General features: G+C 48.1%; 5 protein-coding genes across 5 annotated transcripts; 3 read left to right on the top strand and 2 right to left on the bottom strand.

Moving 5' to 3' along the window:
* Nucleotides 1–3: 3 nt before the first annotated feature.
* On the bottom strand, nucleotides 4–2,383 carry K444DRAFT_607986 (cytochrome P450). The gene is made up of 5 exons (XM_024879281.1): nucleotides 2,227–2,383; nucleotides 1,808–2,052; nucleotides 1,532–1,758; nucleotides 1,148–1,466; nucleotides 4–1,093 (listed from the first exon to the last, which is right to left on the bottom strand). Exons 1-5 carry the CDS (start codon nucleotides 2,325–2,327, stop codon nucleotides 489–491), a joined length of 1,497 nt encoding a protein of 498 aa, XP_024742324.1. The 5' UTR covers nucleotides 2,328–2,383; the 3' UTR covers nucleotides 4–488.
* A 115-nt stretch (nucleotides 2,384–2,498) lies between these two features.
* On the top strand, nucleotides 2,499–3,852 carry K444DRAFT_553374 (uncharacterized protein). The gene is made up of 2 exons (XM_024876615.1): nucleotides 2,499–2,571; nucleotides 2,634–3,852. The coding sequence occupies exons 1-2, from the start codon at nucleotides 2,519–2,521 to the stop codon at nucleotides 3,556–3,558; spliced, it is 978 nt and encodes a 325-aa protein (XP_024742323.1). The 5' UTR covers nucleotides 2,499–2,518; the 3' UTR covers nucleotides 3,559–3,852.
* An 838-nt stretch (nucleotides 3,853–4,690) lies between these two features.
* Nucleotides 4,691–7,612, top strand: K444DRAFT_553372 (Rad4-domain-containing protein). Its single transcript, XM_024876614.1, has 3 exons — nucleotides 4,691–5,733; nucleotides 5,789–7,025; nucleotides 7,071–7,612. Exons 1-3 carry the CDS (start codon nucleotides 4,942–4,944, stop codon nucleotides 7,442–7,444), a joined length of 2,403 nt encoding a protein of 800 aa, XP_024742322.1. The 5' UTR covers nucleotides 4,691–4,941; the 3' UTR covers nucleotides 7,445–7,612.
* Nucleotides 7,613–7,991: 379 nt separating this feature from the next.
* Nucleotides 7,992–10,753, top strand: K444DRAFT_607980 (potassium channel-like protein). The gene is made up of 5 exons (XM_024879280.1): nucleotides 7,992–8,123; nucleotides 8,281–8,439; nucleotides 8,514–8,633; nucleotides 8,677–9,092; nucleotides 9,142–10,753. Exons 1-5 carry the CDS (start codon nucleotides 8,008–8,010, stop codon nucleotides 10,263–10,265), a joined length of 1,935 nt encoding a protein of 644 aa, XP_024742321.1. The 5' UTR covers nucleotides 7,992–8,007; the 3' UTR covers nucleotides 10,266–10,753.
* Nucleotides 10,641–13,364, bottom strand: K444DRAFT_179803 (uncharacterized protein). The gene is made up of 2 exons (XM_024870806.1): nucleotides 13,305–13,364; nucleotides 10,641–13,135 (listed from the first exon to the last, which is right to left on the bottom strand). Exon 2 carries the CDS (start codon nucleotides 13,101–13,103, stop codon nucleotides 10,740–10,742), a length of 2,364 nt encoding a protein of 787 aa, XP_024742320.1. The 5' UTR covers nucleotides 13,104–13,135; nucleotides 13,305–13,364; the 3' UTR covers nucleotides 10,641–10,739.
* Between the last annotated feature and the right edge of the window lie 59 nt (nucleotides 13,365–13,423).

The raw sequence follows: 13,423 nt of genomic DNA, 5'->3' as shown, positions 1-13,423 counted from the left end.
TAGTTCCCCTGATTTAGGCTTTGGTATCATTCGATTCCATCTTCATGCCTACGATAACATTGTTTTGAGGCTGGCCAACATCAGAGCTCCTCTACTGTATTTGGCCCAACTGAAAGCCCCTGTCCACTTCTTGTAAGATGAGACCATCAGAGCTTGAAATGGTGGCAGGTTCGAGCACTCTCAGCAGTCTGAAGATGGTAGCCTCAGTATATACATCATGTGTTTCCCACAAATGGCAACCTCGGATGCGTACTACAACCCTTTGAAGATGGCGGTAGTGGCGCCCAAAGGTATCTGTGTGTGGTCCGAGAATTCGATGAAAATCGTAGAAACACCTAGTGGTCCGTCCGATCCACAGACGACGGCCATATCAGGGCATGGGTGTCAAATCTTGACGATTGATCCACACTGTACTCAATATGCCAACATGTGACATTCTGAGCATGTTCCCCCAATAACACGTAGAGCCGGTCAAACTTTTCCGATATTTATGTTGATCGAGTGCTGACATAGCATGGAAGCCCCCCTTCCATGGGCAGAGTCAGACTGTTCTTGCTTATTCTCTCTTGGTCATCCACAGCTTTAAAATCAAACTTGAACACCAAAGTAGCAATAACCTGAACGGCAACCAGCTCAGCCATTTTCTTACCCAGACATGTCCTCGGACCCCCATTGAAGACCGGAAATTCGAATGCGGTTTTGGAGATCAAATTCCCATTCTCAAGCCATCTCTCTGGCTTGAACATATCGGCGTCCTCGCCCCAGATTAACTGTGAGCGATTCATAGCCCAGGTGCACCAAATGAGGATGGTGTGCTGAGGAAGAAAAGTTCCATCTGGCAAAGTAGTCGCTTGTTCGCATTGCTTCATCTCGAAGGGCACGGGTGGGTATAGCCGTAAGGTTTCATAAAACACCGCCATCACGTACGGCATCGATGCAGGTCGAAAGACTGCAGTATTGAGCTTGGCGTGGTCACGAATTGGCTCGGTTTTTAGGACTGCAGAGATTTCTTGGCGAATTGATTCCAATTGGCTGGGATTCCGCATAAGAAGATAGAATGTCCAAGTGAGTGCTTGCGCTGTGGTATCTCGTCCTTGAAAGCGTCAACGCGGGCAATCGAGGTATTGGGAGGATATTCAAAGCTTACCTGCAGACAAGTAATTCAATGCGGCATCGGCAACCATTCGATGATCATCAATCGAGTCGAGGAGAGAATTTATCAGGCTCCCTGACATGTCACCCGAGGAAGGATCGAGTTTAGTCTCCTTTTCCTTGTTCTGTTTGGTTTGAATAGCATTCGACACAATCATTGAGCCAAAGGCTTTTACTTGTGCCACAGATTTCCTGAATTCTCCTCCAAAGAAGATTTCTGTTACTTGCCAAAGCGGATTTTGAAATCTCTCGCAAGTAGCCCCAGATGCAAAGTCAAACGCTCTTGAAAACGGATGCGAATTATGGATCTCAACCTACAACATTGGGCGTATTAGCTGCCATCCTGAGACCATAATTCGAAGGTAGAAGAAATTCTGACGTTGAATGCCAAAAATCCGAACAAGATAGTGGTAAGCTCGTGAAATGTGTCCTCCAGGTCAATCACTGAACCTTCCTTGGATTCTTTGAGACCCTGAATACTGTCGTCCAAGTACTTTGGAAGTGCAACATCCGTGAGAGCCTTCAGGTTAGTGTTACTGAGAAACTGTAAGCCCGCCTTCCGTTGTACTTTCCACAGCTCGCCGTCAGTATTGATAATACCATTGCCTGAGAATAATCAGCAGTTTATGATAGTATTGATCCGAGGAAATTTTACCAAATAGATCCCAAGACCTTCTTTTGAAGAATTCGCCTTTTGAGAAGATTCCTTCATTCTTCAGTACAAACTCGAGGTTCTTTGGATCATTGATTACAACGCCAGGAGGCAAAGTAGGGACTGAGATCTGAAAAGTTTCGAACCCAAACTGTCGTTCACACTTGACAAACCAAGAGAATAATTTGTGTCTAGCTTGGAGGAATAGTATTCCATTTCCTGCGAGAGGCAGCGTATTGGGTGGTCGTCTGCTGAAGTCGGTCAGCACTTGCTCGCCAATATTGACAAATCCACGAAATATGACATAAAATATCAGCAATAAGGTCAGAAAAGAAAGTTCACGACGCGTAACTCCATGAAGATTGTCTCATTTGGTACGTGTATTGAAAAGCACGGGATACTCATCGGTAAGAAGTACAGACCTCAGAGCTTGTCCATTTCGTCTGATCTTCGACCCTCCGAAGAGATAAAAGGCTATTAGCAAGATGAAGGAACATGTCAATAAGACTGTCGCCGGGTGCATTGCGTGGATTATGGCGAAGAAGAGGAAGGAGGAGGAGGGAAGATAAAGTGGTTATGAGAGAGAAAACAAGGAATTCGTGGCGTTCTGCGGCAGATGACACCCGCAAAAACATAGCCTCGTTTCAGCCTTTGGTCGACTACATATATCCTTCTTTCCCACCTCTTCCTTCCAAATAAAATTCAGCCCTCGCAATGGTTCTCATTTGCCCCCGCATACACTTTTACGAGATCAATGATCAAACTTGGTAGATCCACTGCCCCAATTGCACGCCCAGTGTTCCCAGACTAATTGTTCTACCACTCCAAGGTTCCCTCAATATCTCCGCGAGAAAGTCCAATCCTGCCTTACCCTCTCCTGGACTTTTCGTGTCCCTCTTTTGCAAAAAGCCTCTCCTGCGCAACTCGTCGCAAGCACCCTCTATGGAACCCTCAACGCTCAGGTGACCAGCTATACATATGTGGACTTCTGTGCCGGCGCAGGAGGTCCAACCCCATTCATCGAGAAAGATCTGAATGCACAACTCGATTCTCGTATACCCAGCTCGCCTCATCCAACATCTACGAATACCAATGGCCTCACGCCGCGATCTCCTCGAATTCTGGCGGAAGCAACTGGTAGCGTCAAGTTCGTCTTGACCGATTTGCATCCACATATCCCAGATTGGACGGAGGCATCCAAGCGCAGCGAGAATCTGAGCTATGTGTCGGAGCCAGTGGATGCTGCGAATGCACCTGCAAGTCTCAATGGCAAAGATGGCAAGAAGATCTTCAGGCTGTACAACTTGGCGTTCCATCATTTCGACGACAAGCTTGGAATGGACATTCTAAAAAATACCCTCGAGACAGCTGATGGATTTGGGCATGATCTCCTCTGCCATTCCCCTCCCAGAGTGCTAATGTTCTACAGGATCTTTGAACTGCAAGAACGAACTATTTCCTCCCTTATTACCATGCTCGGTTTGGGCATTCTCATGCTACTCATCACACCGTTCTACTTCTGGAGATCGCCAGGCCATCTCTTCTTCACATATATCATTCCAATAATACCCTTTGTTCTTGTCTTCGATGGGATCATCTCGTCCTTACGGACCCGAAGCTCGGAGGAGGTTCAGGCTCTGATGAAGGAGTGCGGAGCTTCTTGTGATAGCTGGACTGTCAAGAGTGGGCATGAGCAGCATACTTGGCCCACAGGTTATATGACCTGGGTCATCGGTCTCAAAAGATGTACTTAACTCTAGAGTAACGGAATCCTATAAAGATGGAAGCAATCATATAGGAAGGAATTCGTCTCTGGCAGCCCGGGCAAGGTCGAAGTGATATCTGTATTATGAACTTTCTCGACCTGCGGAAACCAGGCATTCTAAGGAGGATAAGAACGGACGCTATATTTTTGGCAGTCTTCAAAGAATACGTTCAACCCAATGTTTAGCAGGGTAAGGTAGCCTCCGATGGGACCGCCAGTGAGACTTGCGTACGCTTCCTGCAGATGGAATTATTCAAATCAGGTGCTGGGAAAGTCGGTCGGCAGTTCTTATTTGCGATCACAGAGGAGCATGAACCTAAAATGGACAATCTGCACTTTGTCAGACTGCGCCTCTGTATTCACGTGACAAGTGTCACTTCCAATTTGGAAGTTCCAAATTCAAAGGATCAAATCTAGAGAGTTCTGCAGAACCTTCTCTTTTGATGGCACACTCCAACCTGAGAAAACGTTTGATTGAAAGTCATTCCAGCTGTGTGTAGGCATACGGTAAGATGATGCATTCTGCGATGTCCACGTGATGGCCATCCTTAAACGTTCTTCCTCAGCGGCTGCAACTCTGGGGTAGTGATGAGACATTGTTAGAAGAGTGGAGCAGAAGCGAGGTTGTGGGGTGACCTACTCTAAGGTTGACTGCCGACGTCGTATCTGGGCTCTTCCCACGGATAGAGCCAGTATGGGACAAGTTCAGGATAAAACTGGACCCTCCCTGAATTTATAATAAGTTGAAGATGGCCTGAGGGCAATTCTTATTTACTTTATACTTGTACTAATACTCCTGAACTAAAGAAGGCATTTCGGTGCATTTTGATGTACAACTTCTCCCCTAAATGTAGGTCATTTGAGGCTCCTCGGACCATATGACATATCACGTGCTCAATTTGCCGTAGACTTTTCGCAAATATAGAATTCTCAAGCACAAACAGATGATGAAGCCTTGTAGGATTCGTTAATAAGTTTCTAAAAAAAATACTACATTTCAAGCAAAGGACTGGAAAGTTTTCGAAATCTCTAATCACGTGGAATTTATTCCCTCTCGCTTCGGATCGTGATGCGTCATAATTCGAGTAGGGGAACTTCATGAAGTGCTTCTTTATTGTCACCATCGCTCAACTTTCATATCCTGTAGTATCTGTGGATGAGGGCATCCATATATGATGCCACTGAGCCATACAATCAGCTCAGTGATTGAGAACTCTTATCGACTTTTCAAAGAGCCGTTTTAGGCAACAATGCACCTTCCTGCCGCCAAAGAGGAAAGGGGAACCACCGACGACAATAGACAATTACGGGGACGGTTTTAGGTCTAGCCAGACATTGTCTCTCCAGGAGACGGAGACGGTTCACAATTGCCATGGCTGGGAAGAAAGCCGCTACCCGAGGGAAGGGAAAAGCCAAGACATCTTCGGGTCGGAATGCAGTCCCAGAAGTATATCAGCAGATGCTTGCTGAAGCACTACCCACGCAATCGGACATCCCCGAGAGGCCATTGAAAAAGCGAAGAACCGGTCTGCGGAATGCTCCTTCCGTCGCTGTGGGGCCAGCCAAGTCGTCTGATCTAGACGACGAGGACGATGAAGAGGAAGCGGAATTTGAAGATGTCCTCGAAGCACGAAATCAGGATGGAGAGGAAGCCAGTGAATTCGAGTCTCTGCCTAAAGCCCAGCAAACCGCGTACAGAGACTCAGATTCAGAGTCTGGTCAGAGTGATCCTGAATGGGAGGGCGTAGACATTGACACCCTGCCACAAGACAATGAACCGAGCGGTGATCTGGAATTGACTCTCAAACCGAGAACAACCGCCCAACTTCAAAAAGCTACGCCTAGGCGGAAGGGCGTTTCTAAAGCAGAGAAAGTTCTCAGACTGGAGGCTCACAAGATGCATGTCCTATGTCTCCTGGCCCATCTGGACCGCCGAAATGCGTGGTGCAATGACGAAGAAGTCAAAAGATCTCTCAAACCATTGCTGGATAAGAAAATGTTGACTTTTCTCAAGCCTAGGTCTGACCTACCCCAGTTTGGCAGAACAGAGTCTTTGAAAAGAGGTCTTGAGCAAGTATCAGTGATGTGGAGGACGAAGTTTAGTATCATGGCACGAGGCACCCGTAGAGCACTTTGGGCTGATGATGAGAAAGATGTCCAAAATGTAAGAAATCATGTTGTAACCCAGGATATGTTGTCTATTCTGACTCGTTTTCCAGTATCAGCTGCCTGAAGACGCTGAAACTTCGTTTGAGAAGTCCGGCTTCAGAGTTGCTGCGACGACTCTGAAGGGTTCCCGAGATCTTGGAGCACAACTCTATTGTGCTCTTCTTCGCAGTGCCGGGGTTGAAACCCGCCTAGTATGCTCCCTGCAGCCATTATCATTCAATGCCGGCGGACCACCCATGCCTCGGAGTGCCGCTCCAATGGCAAAGCCCATCTCATCAGAGAACAGTGACGAGGGAGAGCCTGTCGATATACAAGGTCCAGACTCTCCATTTGGTAATACCAGTGGATCTTCAAAACCTGGCTTGCCTCTCAACCCTCGTCGTCGACTTGGCCATCCAAATGCTGCAGCTTATCTCATGCCTGAGATTTCCACTCCTGCACGCGTCCCCCCAAAACCAAAACGAAAAGTAATTCACGAGTCACCGTATCCCGTCCTTTGGGTAGAGGTCTTCGATGAGGCTCATCAGAAATGGTTCCCAGTTGACCCTCTTGTCACTGAAAGCATTGCAAAGCCTCGGGCTTTCGAACCGCCGTCGAATGATTGCGAGAATAGCATGTCATACGTTATTGCTTTTGAAGAAGAGGGCTGTGCTCGAGACGTTACCAAAAGATACACCAAAGCTTACAACGCAAAGACGATAAAAACCCGGGTTGAGTCTACTCCGGGAGGAGGAAGGTGGTGGAGGCGAACTATGAGAAATTATGCTCGAGGGTGGATGAGTGATGCCGACCAGATCGAGGACACTGAGCTGGCAACAGCTGAAGCGAGGGAGCCGATGCCGAAGAATATTGCTGATTTCAAGGATCATCCTACCTACGCATTGGAAAGACATCTGCGACGGAATGAGGTCTTGGTCAGAACGCAGGCAATCGGTAGAGTGGCAGCTGGCCGGGATCTAGGGACCCCAGGTGGTAAGAAAATGGAAAATGTTTACAGGAGACGCGATGTCAAAGTTGCTAGGAGTGCAGATGCTTGGTACCGACTTGGGAGAGATGTTAAGATGGATGAGCAGCCTGTGAAAACAGTTGCTCCAAAAGCAAGACCTGGTGATGAAGGAAATGCGGACGAGGAAGATGAGCGTGCTGGCACCAACTTATACACCGAGGAACAAACAGAACTTTATGTGTCGCCGCCAATAGTCAATGGTCGAGTTCCGAAGAATTCGTTCCGGAATCTGGACATCTTCGTCCCAAGCATGGTTCCCAAAGGTGGCGTCCACATACCTGGTAAGCAACTTATCTCGATTTGCAGCATATTCTGACTGTTGCAAGATGACGAAGCATCTCGTGCAGCCCGCATATTGGGCATAGATTATTCGGATGCTCTTACTGGCTTCGAATTTCGGGGTCGACATGGCACCGCTGTTTTGAAAGGAATAGTCGTCGCCGCTGAGTATCGTGAAGCTGTCGAAGCAGTGATCGACGGTTTCCACGATGAACAGACCCGAGTAGAAGAGCAGATGCGGTCACATACTGCATTGAGAATGTGGAAACAGCTTTTGGTCAGTCTCAGAATCAAAGAGCGAGTTGATGGATATGAAGTTGAAGGCGAAGAGCCTGATGTCGTTCCGCAGGATGACGATGATAGTGGTATGGACACTGACGAGTACGTTGATGATGGTGGAGGGGGCTTTCTGATTGACTGAACTCTTTGAGGAGAATATCAACAGCATTAGGATCTCTGAGGAGATTATCAGCAGCGTTTAAAATACAGTTCAGATACGCTAATAATTGAGATTCTTGCAAGAAGGGACCGGTTCCCCAATGGAATTGGGGTACGAAGTGGACTAGAAACACTGAGTATACAATACACTTTAAATTATTTTGTCAATCGCTCTTGGATTCGTGAGCCTCTTTGAATCATTCTCCTACTCGAAGACAGATCGTTTTAAACACATGCTGAGGAGGTTGAGGAATCGGCAGTACCCCGGATTTTGGTCTTCAGCCACAGCTGCAAGATCCCTGCGCAGATCCCCACTCCTTCCAAGAAATCTTACCACCGACGTCACTAGTTGAAAATTGCAGCCAACAGCGATTCAAGTGAATAAGAATGTACTTAACATATTCCGATGAAATTATCATAACTTCATGAAATAGCAATTCTTGCTTCCCTTTGTTCATTTTGAATTGTTGGATGATTCCGGCCAATCTTGAAGCCTTTCTCACACTTGCTATTTACCAGAGCATTACAACCTGAACACTAGCTAGAATGAACGACCCCGGACTCGACGAGCCGATATCGAACGACGCACAAGATGTGGAGAACCAAGCAAAGGATGAGAAAGAAGAGAAAGAAGAGGATGAGCAGGCGTTCCTGGAGCCTAGGTGAGTTAATTTGACACGAAGTGGAGATAGTGTCTTGTCACTGGGCTTGGCAACGGTCTAGTCAATGTGGCCCTGAGCTATGGGAATCTATCATACCGACGTTGAAGGCATGAGATGAATTCCAAAGAGGGCTTTGCTGACAATATGCTTCTCACAGTCGATGGTGGTTTGCCAGCACGGCGTTCCCACTCATCGCAGGGACTTTCGGTCCCATGGCCTCCGCGTTCAGCATCTGCGCTTTAGTCGTACACTGGAGGGTATACATACCACCTGGCGCAGCAGAACAAAATGGAGTTCCCATACCGGATCCAAAATGGTGGGTTTACTTGACCTCCGGCCCTCCAACCTGTTTGCAAGACAGAAGCATTAACCACGAGGTCGTTTTTGTAGGTTACTCGGCATCAACGCAGCCCAATTAGCCTTAGCTCTGATATCAAATCTCTTCTTACTGTTGAATATGGCTAGAAGAGTAAGGTTCATTATCGCTCAGCCCATCACCATTGTAGGATGGTAAGTTGTCTTGACCTCGTAGTAGACCTTTCTCACAAGATAGGTATCTTTCTTCGTTCGCTCTGATCGGGCTATGTGCTTGCACCAGCGGGCCTCTTGTCATTCAGCCGACGTCAGACCATGCCTTCACTCAAGCCTATTACTACGCTATCTTCTCAGCAGGGCTGTACTTCCTTGTCGCTACTTTAATGCTTGTTACTGTCTATGGAGCCCTCCGAGGCCATTATGACAAAGAGTTCCAGCTGACAATGAGCCAACGGACATTGATGCTCCAGACTATCAGCTTCCTGGTCTACCTTTTAGCTGGAGCAGCGGTTTTCTCCCACATCGAAGGATGGGCATACTTAGATACTGTCTATTGGGCAGACTTCACCCTCCTAACCGTAGGAATTGGTGATTATTCGCCAAGTACCCATCTAGGAAGAGGCCTTCTCTTTCCCTTCGCCATTGGCGGAATCAGTTCGCTCCCCCCCCTTCCATCCTCAAAACTCTCAACTAATTCTCCAAGTAATTTTGGGTCTCGTAATCGGCTCCATCCGCTCCCTCGTCCTAGAGCGAGGCAAATTAAAAATGGGTGCCCGAATGGTGGAAAAAGAGCGCCGCCGCCTGCTAAAGAAAATGGAAAAGTCAGACAAAAGCGATATCCTCCGGCCCGTAACATCCACCCAAGGCTCCATGTCCAGATCTTCGACGAAAACCTTGTCAGATACTTTCAACGAGCGTGAACGCCGCCGGCAAGAATTCGACTTCATGCGTAAAATCCAAGAAGAAGCACACACGAAACGTCGCTGGACTTCTTTGATTATCTCAGGCACGACATGGTTTGTGCTCTGGTTTGCGGGTGCTGCAATCTTTCAAGCAGCAGAGTATGGACAGAAATGGTCATACTTCGGCTCTCTCTACTTCTCATATACCTCCCTCCTCACCATCGGCTACGGAGACTTCTACCCACAGTCCAACTCCGGGAAGCCGTTCTTCGTGTTCTGGTCCCTGCTCGCTATCCCCTCTCTCACGATCTTGATCTCGAATATGGGAGATACGATTGTGAAGGGGATTCGAGATGTAACGCTCTGGATTGGAAACTTCACTGTGTTGCCAGGAGAGCAGGGTGTTAAAGCCACGCTGAAGGAATCAGCTAATAAGATGACCAGAGGCAGATTATTCGATGACGAGATCTCGGAGCAACCGCCGGGAATGCTTGGGGAAACGAACAGAAGGGGAGGAGACGAAACCGAGTCGGACGATAAAGAGGGAGACCATCATCTCAGGAACGATCCTGAATCCGCGGCTCAACGGGTAGTTGGTGACCACGCGAAGTCCGAGACTGCTCGGGCGAAGAAGCAAGGTGAACATGGAGACGAGATTCCGAAGGGCAAGAGGCATTACCACGTGGTATTGATCAAGGAGATTGGCAAGGTGATAAAACATTTGAATAGTAGTCCGCCGAGGAAGTATACGTTTGATGAGTGGGCGTGGTATTTGAAATTGATTGGGGAGGACGAGAATTCTGCGGATACGCATAGGGCCGCGTTGAGGAAGCCGAAACCTGATGGTGAAGGACTAGGGGCCGCCCTGGCGGACCCGAATAAGAATGTCAAGTGGAGTGAGTGGTTTTCTTCTCCCCCTTTTTAAGCGAGCGCTGTCCGACATTGGATACTCACAAGATTTCAATGCCCTATTTTGGCTGGAACAAGGAAGATTGACTTCATGTAGGTTGGGTAGGAAACCGAAGTCCCTTGATGGGCAACAAAGAAGAGGCAGAATGGGTCCTTGAGCGGCTGACTACAACCCTAAATCGAGAGCTCGAGGCAATGAGAAGAGAGGAACTGGAAAGGGAAGGAGGAGACGGAGGCGAAAATTTGACAAAAGACAAACCTGGAGAGGGGGATGGGCCCGGCACCGATACCATTCAAACCGCTACGAGTGAGAAGGAGAACAATAAACCATAAACCAATTGGAAATGGTTGTTTTGGCGTTTCTGGAAAAGAGCATTGGGAACTAGCGGGCGTTGATATTATACTACATAAAAGCATAATCTGTAATTTGTATCCTTCGCCCACGAGTTGTGTGGTATGCCAATAGCAATGAATTTCGTCCTTGAGCTATTCAAAGCTCCTCCTCACCATCCGAATCCTGAATAAACAACGGAAGCCCTGGGACACTCTCCTCCAACAGACTGTTTGGGAGCAACTGACTCTTGGTCAATAGTTGAGATGATGCTATCGAGTATAGCACAATTGACTCTAGCTCATGAGATTGTGACCCTTCAGCAAGTGGGGTTGGCAATTTCAGGGGTGTGCTTGATAGGACTGGGCGAGTGGGTGATTCCCAGACCACTTCAACAACTGATTGGTGTCTTGGCGTCTGTGTTTGGCTGAGATCAACGGTCGTTGCTTGTGAAGCTGGTGGGGCCATCTTGCCGTTCGTGCGTGGGGTGGCATAACTAGAGGATGCATCATGATTTGCAATCTCCGGCTTAATGAATTGGGTCGACTGAGGTTGCGACGGGGGAGGTGACGAAGGACCTAGCGGCGTGAATTGCTTTATCGCGCTCAGTAGCTGGGCTTCAGCCTCTTGTATGTCAGTCGACGAAGACGCCGGAGCGTCAGGCTCGGTATGAAAGAGAGGTGTCTTCAGGTTCGCCACAAGCTGATCGACTACAGCGGGGCCAACCCTTGAAAACTTTTTGGGGGGTTCGTTCAACCATTCATTCGCTTTAAGCTTAGCCCATGGTAAGGGATCCGCGAGTTCATAGAGCTGTAGGATCTCGTAGGCGGTCCATGAGCCTGCCCTCGTATTGAATTTTGCACTCTCGATTCCGCGATCATCCAAGATTTGACCTGGACGTTTGGCAGGACCTATCTCGGCCAGGTATTTCAATGCGGATACTGGTTTCGTCTCGACGATCCAAATCCGGCACACAGTGGGTGGGAAGGAATAAGCACGTATTATGTGATCCCTTGCCCGACCCAGGATATCAAGAACATGCTGAGGAGGGAGGGATATGAATATATCCGAAGAGGCAGTCCTTGGTGCCATGGTATGAATGTATTGCGTTGCAAGCCGTTGGCTTTCCATCATTTGAGTCCGTTCTTGGAACTTTTCTGAATCTGAATCTGCGGGGGCCTGTGTTGCAGGAGCATTACCACTGAGGCGAGGTGAATCAATGATCCTCTCGGCCTCAAATTGGGTTTCGGCACCAATCTCTCCATAGCAGGAGTCTGTCTCTGCGTGTTGATCGTCGTTTTCCGGGGGGGTATGGTCCTGCAATTCGGTTTCCTCCTCCGCCTCTTGCTCTATATTTTCTTCTTCCTCTACTTGAGTCGTGGAAGCTGGTAACTGATTACGCACTTCAACCTCTTCTTCACTCTCCGCATCTGAGTCCAAAATTTCGGTCCTCATAGACTTCACGCTCGATGATTGGGATTGCGATGCGCGATAGGGGTTGGACTCCAAATTTATCGTAGGTGATGTCGGTTCTTCATCCTCGTCGTCGTCCTCCTCTTCTTTCACATCTGGCAATGCAAATCTAACACTCTTTGCGGGGCTTGAGCGCTTTGGAGGTGTTGATGGAATACGACTGAATTGACTGGGATGAGTTCCACTCTCAGAACGATTCTGGACCTCCAATTTAGGTAACTGGGAAGGATCGCCTTGAGGTTTTGAGTTTGTATTGAAAGGTATAGGGGTGTTTATTGAAATTTCGTTCAGCGGAGAACGCCTTCCTGTCGAGCCTCGAGAATGTATGGACAGTGGCGTTCCAGGTGATTGCGATGAGGGAATCTCTCCGGGTAATATACGATGTGGCGTCTGTGGGGGAGACATTTCTCGTGCTGGAGATTTTTCAGGTGGCTCCGCAATCGCAGCCTTTTTTGCTTTTCTAGCTGGGGCTTTCTTAACGCTCTTTGGAGGTTTTGCGGATTGAGAGGAGCTTGGAACATCGAATATAGAACGACCTTCCTCCTCCGGGGCTGACTTTAAACTCCGGTCGAGTTGTGTTAAAGTCTGCTTGTGAAATTGAGGGGAGGGTGAAGGCTCATCTCCAGCTGTCTTCCTCCGTTTGCTCTTGCCTTTCTTAGCTTGCTTCTTTTGTTCCTTGCCCAACTCTTGCTCTGCTTCCTCCTGGCCCGAATTGATACTCCAGACTTGACTGATTGTCTGTGTGTGCAGTTGAGGCGTCGTTGATGGTACGTCTCCAGTGGTATTCCTCCGTTTCCGCTTTGGTTTCTTGACTTCCACCGCATGGTCCTCGTCCTCGTTTTCTTTTTGTTGCTCTAGCTCTAGCATTTGCTGCCTCTTCAACCAATCCATCTGAGTGAGCGTGTTATCTGGTTTCGGGAGTTGAACACCAGACTTCTTGCCGTACGACCTGATCCGCTTTTTTGGTGCTGTAAGTTTGCTTTGCTTGAGGGGCGTTGAGGATTTGTAAACTCGGTTGGCGGGTGCATTGGCCCTTTTTCGAGGTGGCATCTTGATCCCAGATATTCGATATACAGAAGTTGCTTCGTGCTTGTTAGAAACTTTGTTGCCACTAAACGCGGTGTCACGCTTGGAACACGCGTCGAAGATTAGGCGCGTTTTCGTGCCTCGCCTACTGGCTGGATGATTTTCAAGATCCGAAGTCTTGATCAGAGATCTCAGACAGGGCGATATCAGATAGGAATTTCATACTTCGGTATGGGGGTTTTGTGCTATTATTGTAGTTGTTGCTAGAATACTGAAGGACGTAAACTTAATAGCTAGTCGTGTTTCCGCATCCAAGTATGATGTCGGATCTGAGGATTACGAGT

The sequence above is a fragment of the Hyaloscypha bicolor genome, assembly GCF_002865645.1.
Source record: "Hyaloscypha bicolor E unplaced genomic scaffold K444scaffold_16, whole genome shotgun sequence".
NCBI classification, from domain to species: Eukaryota; Fungi; Ascomycota; class Leotiomycetes; order Helotiales; family Hyaloscyphaceae; genus Hyaloscypha; species Hyaloscypha bicolor.
This window is presented reverse-complemented; position numbering and strand designations above follow the sequence as displayed.

Bases quoted from the DNA above. Each gene is read 5' to 3' on its own strand.
- K444DRAFT_607980 (XM_024879280.1), top strand. From the start codon at position 8,008: ATGAACGACCCCGGACTCGACGAGCCGATATCGAACGACGCACAAGAT. The intron at 8,440-8,513 runs GTGGGTTTACTT...TCGTTTTTGTAG, and splicing joins CCCATACCGGATCCAAAATG to GTTACTCGGCATCAACGCAG. The intron at 8,634-8,676 runs GTAAGTTGTCTT...CTCACAAGATAG, and splicing joins CCCATCACCATTGTAGGATG to GTATCTTTCTTCGTTCGCTC.
- K444DRAFT_553374 (XM_024876615.1), top strand. From the start codon at position 2,519: ATGGTTCTCATTTGCCCCCGCATACACTTTTACGAGATCAATGATCAA. The intron at 2,572-2,633 runs GTAGATCCACTG...TACCACTCCAAG, and splicing joins GAGATCAATGATCAAACTTG to GTTCCCTCAATATCTCCGCG.
- K444DRAFT_553372 (XM_024876614.1), top strand. From the start codon at position 4,942: ATGGCTGGGAAGAAAGCCGCTACCCGAGGGAAGGGAAAAGCCAAGACA. The intron at 5,734-5,788 runs GTAAGAAATCAT...CTCGTTTTCCAG, and splicing joins ATGAGAAAGATGTCCAAAAT to TATCAGCTGCCTGAAGACGC. The intron at 7,026-7,070 runs GTAAGCAACTTA...GACTGTTGCAAG, and splicing joins AGGTGGCGTCCACATACCTG to ATGACGAAGCATCTCGTGCA.
- K444DRAFT_607986 (XM_024879281.1), bottom strand. From the start codon at position 2,327: ATGCACCCGGCGACAGTCTTATTGACATGTTCCTTCATCTTGCTAATA. The intron at 2,053-2,226 runs GTCTGTACTTCT...CGACTTCAGCAG, and splicing joins CGAAATGGACAAGCTCTGAG to ACGACCACCCAATACGCTGC. The intron at 1,467-1,531 runs GTCAGAATTTCT...CCAATGTTGTAG, and splicing joins TCGGATTTTTGGCATTCAAC to GTTGAGATCCATAATTCGCA.
- K444DRAFT_179803 (XM_024870806.1), bottom strand. From the start codon at position 13,103: ATGCCACCTCGAAAAAGGGCCAATGCACCCGCCAACCGAGTTTACAAA.